The sequence below is a fragment of the Octopus bimaculoides genome, chromosome 4 (assembly GCF_001194135.2).
Source record: "Octopus bimaculoides isolate UCB-OBI-ISO-001 chromosome 4, ASM119413v2, whole genome shotgun sequence".
NCBI classification, from domain to species: Eukaryota; Metazoa; Mollusca; class Cephalopoda; order Octopoda; family Octopodidae; genus Octopus; species Octopus bimaculoides.
In genome coordinates this window covers 80,864,785-80,869,194 of record NC_068984.1, presented here as the reverse complement: position 1 = coordinate 80,869,194, position 4,410 = coordinate 80,864,785, and the positions used below count along the sequence as shown (strand labels likewise).

Here is a 4,410-nt window from a genome sequence, read left to right as displayed (position 1 = left end):
TAGCATCTTCATGGAAGAGTATACCAAAGATAATGCTCCATTTGTCGTGATCATATATTTGACATTGTACGAATAAGCCAACAGCAATCTTCCTCTTCCTTTCGCATATACAAATAAAACATGTAATTAAATATGTACACACACACACAAACACACACACACGCACGCACGCTCGCACGCACGCACACACATACACACACAACACACACTCACTCACTTTCTCTCTCTCTCACTTTCTCTGCCACTCACTTTCACTCCCATCCTCTCTCTCTCTCTCTCTCTCTCTCTCTCACATACACACAAACAAATTCTCATTCACAAGTATATGAACACATACAAACATCTATACATCAGTAGATACGTTCCCATCACACAAATGTTACACAGATATTCATAATACAGTTTTAGACAAAAACTTCAATTACAAACCTCTATACAAAATATCCAACGTTTTATAAGTATATGCGTGTAGGTATATGTTGTGCGTGTATCTATTGTAATCCTTAATGCCGGATTGTTATAAAGCCCCCTCTGGTATATCAGTATAGTTAGTAAGACAAGTAAGACCACGACAAACTATGACCGTCTACTTCGTACTCTCTCTTTATACTGACCGACGTCACCTTATTTATAGCGACTAGCACATACCACTCGTCACGTGGGAGGGTTGTATTGTTATTACTATTATCCGCACAACATGTCCCCTTTTATGTTTTTTCTTAGGGAATGACATTTTATTTCTTCTAATAGTAATACTTTTTATATCACCCACCTCTCGTTTTTGAGTTTTTTTTCTTTTTGGTTACACATTTAATATTTTTTCAGTTTGGCATCCACTTTCAGGAACTCTGTACATTTTCTCTTTCTTATGCTTGTGCGCCTGGGTTCAATCACCTGTAGTGGTGTTAGTACTTGAAAAGTATCATATTGCCATTCTATTGGTTCTTCCATTCTCTTGGGTTCGCTCTCAACGAATCTTTTTTTCAGTTGGTTCATGTGCTTCTTGTATACGCCTTTACTACTTTTTACCAAGTACAGCATTTTTCCTATACGTTTGATAATCACGCCATCTTCCCAACTCTGTTTTCCGTTCTTATGTGTCCTCACAAATAATACCTTTTCACCAATTTTGAGAAATCTTGCTGTATTTTCCCTTGCAATTTTTCTTCTCTTCCCCGGTAACAATTTGTTGAAGACTGGTTTTATTTTCCCCGCAAACATCAGCTCCGCTGGTGACACACCTGCTGGTGTATTTGGATTTGATGACACACAGCATACTCTTAAGAATTGTTGGAAAGCTACCTCATCCGTGACTTCTTTATTCGATTTTCTAAGGGCTTCCTTGAACGTATCGACAAAGCATTTTGCTTGATTGCTGGTTTTTTTACACTTACAAATTTCTGGCCATTTAGAGAAACTGTTAACTACCATTAAGTAGTATGAACCGTTTAAATGACCAATGAAATCGATATGTAGTCTCGACCACGGAACATTTACTTTTGGCCAAGTTTCACTTTTTATCGTCGGTATTTTGCTGCTAGAGTACATCCTCTACAGCCTTTCACTAAATTTTCGGTTTCTCTATCTACTTTTGGCCAGTACACGTAGCTACGCACTAAAGCTTTTATTCTCGAAATAGCAATATGTCAAACATGAAATTTCCTCAACATTTTCTTTTGCAGTGTTTCAGGTATCACTACTCTTTGTGCATACATCAGTATGCCATTACAAATTGAGTATAGGTTGACGTCTTGGTTTGGTTTCGTACCAATCATGTTCCTATTTACTTTTCCCGACCACAGTGTCCTTCTTAGTTCTGTTATGAATTTGTCCTCTATCGCATTTCGCTTTATGTCTTTCAGGGTTAGCGGTAATTCGCGTACCACATTCCACGTTACATATCCATTTGTAGACAGAAACTTCTTCCATGTATCAATCTATAGATTGATACAATCTATGTATCAATCTATATCCACATCGAATATGACTGCTAATGCTTCCTTTTCTATCTGACTATAGTTCCTTTCAGCTGGTAATAACGATCGTGACTCATGGGCCTTTTTACTCCCATCATCTTAATCGTGCAGAAGCATGGCTCCTACACCATAATCATTGGTATCTGTAGCCAACTTTGCATCAAAATGCGTTAACAATTAGTCCGATGATAAAATGCTTTTTAACTAGTCAAATGCCTTCTGGTACTTATCAGCCCAACACTGTTTTGTATTTTTCTTTAACAGATAATTGAGTGGGGCCCTCACATTATGTATCTTGGGAATGTAAATTTGATAATAATTTACTAAATCCAGGAATGCTTGTAGCATAGTCACATTATTCGGTGTGAGTATATTTTTTTTTATTGCAGTTACTCTCGATGAATCCGGATTTTGTTCGTTTTTATCTATTATCTGGTCCAATTTAAAAAAATTTTTCATGAAGAACTCGCATTTTTCTTCCGTTAACTTGAAACCGTATTCTCTAACTTCTCGAATACCCCTTCAACGTGTTTTACATGTTGTTCATGTGATTCCCTTTTTAGCAGAATTTCGTCTAAATAGGTGATAGCAAAATCACAGTCACACAGCATTGTATCCACTACTTGCTGAAATATGGAAGGGACCACTTTTACACCGAAAGGAAGCCGCTTAAATTTAAATAAGCAACAGTGTGTATAAATTGTTAATAAGCGTGAGCATTCTTCTTCTATTTGGATTTCTAGATATGCCTCCGAGAGGTCCAATCTTGAGAAGAATTTCTCTCCATTCAGTTTTGCGAACACTTCATCAGGACTCGGCAATGAGTAGTTATGTGAGATTAAGCAATCCAATCATTCAACTCTGCACAATCTCTTAACTTGGTATTTTTGTTTTTTATGTAGACCGTGGTCCGTCTTCTCAATTATTTCTAGGCTTTCAAGTTTCTTGTTTACCTGGTCTATTGCCACGAACGGTATATTCCATTTTGGTTTAAATACAGGTGTTTCACTTTGTTTTACTGTAATTTCTGCCTTTGTTTTCGTGCAACAGCCCACTTCCTCCAAGAAAACATCTGGAAAAAAAATGCTTTATTTTTTGTTTCAGTCCCTCAGCCTCATTCGAACCTTCGACTGAATCGACTATTTATCCACATAAAACACTTATGGGCGTATTCCACAATTTGAATAGTTCCAAATTATGCCAAATAGATTAACTGAATTTTTAACACATATGTTTTTACCGTTTTCACCTGGTCACGAAATGTTACGTTATACTCAAATTCGCCAACAAAATACAATCTTTTGCCCATAACACCATGTACTACTTTTGTAAATTTACTTAATTTCGGCTTACCGATATACTTCCAAGTTTCTTCATTTACTATGGTAATATCACTTTCAGTGTCTAACTGCATTTTTACTCTTATGATTTTAATTTTCATATTTACAAATTTCATCTTCGTTACATTACCATTTTCTTTCGATGACATACTGTTTATTTTTTTCCTTTCTTCCAATGTTTTGTCATCTTGGTTTTACAGTGTGCTTTTGTGCGTCCAATTTTTCCACAACAGAAGCATTCCGCTTTCTTAATAGGACAATTTTTCCTCAGGTGTAGACCTCCCCATGCAGAACATGGGTTTGTTTCCAGATTCTTGTCCTGACTGTGCTGTATTTTAGTACACCCTTGATTTTTATTCTGCCTATTTCACACTTGTTTCATTTGGATGCAACAGTTATATTCAATTTTCTCTGTGTCATGTCTTAAATTTACTATTCTTTCACACTCTTCTGACACTTGTTGTAATGTTACAGGCTCTTTATTTTACATTGTTCTAGTTTGCTCGGACAAAATTGTGGACCAACCCAGTGTTGGTGATATTCTCTCTCTTCCTCCAGATTTCACCTCCTGGATGTCTTGCTGGGTCAATGATGGAGGGTATGGCAGGATGCTCATATTTCTTCACGACGTAAAATAATCGTAAGTACGGTGCATGTTATACGGTCATACTTGTTTGCGATTGACGGATATGTTTCTTATAGATACAAAGAAACATACATGCATACAAGCATACAAACACGCATACATACATTACCACATACATACATGCATACATAATCAAATAATAAGCAACACGGATTTCAAAAGTGATTGCAGTACGCACGTTTCATGCTACTTCAATTTATTTAAGTAATGTGAGCATTACCTTAAATGCAATATGAAGAGCAATCTTCAGCTGCACGAAAAAATGTAGAAAAAAAGACATATTACAAATGTGGCAACATATTAAAACCAAGTGGGAGAGAGCAGAGGAAGAATATATAAGTCCATCATAGACCCTGCTATGTCAAGATGGACTTATATATTCTTCCTCTGCTCTCTCCCACTTGGTTTTAATATGTTGCCACATTTGTAATATGTCTTTTTTTCTACA

At 36.4% G+C, this 4,410-nt stretch overlaps 1 protein-coding gene across 1 annotated transcript; it reads right to left on the bottom strand.

Annotated features, from left to right (window-relative positions):
• Positions 1-810: 810 nt before the first annotated feature.
• LOC128247652 (uncharacterized protein K02A2.6-like) lies at positions 811-1,431 on the bottom strand. Its single transcript, XM_052967638.1, has one exon. It carries the CDS (start codon positions 1,429-1,431, stop codon positions 811-813), a length of 621 nt encoding a protein of 206 aa, XP_052823598.1.
• Between the last annotated feature and the right edge of the window lie 2,979 nt (positions 1,432-4,410).

Coding starts and splice junctions, on each gene's coding strand:
- LOC128247652 (XM_052967638.1), bottom strand. CDS start 1,431: ATGGTAGTTAACAGTTTCTCTAAATGGCCAGAAATTTGTAAGTGTAAA.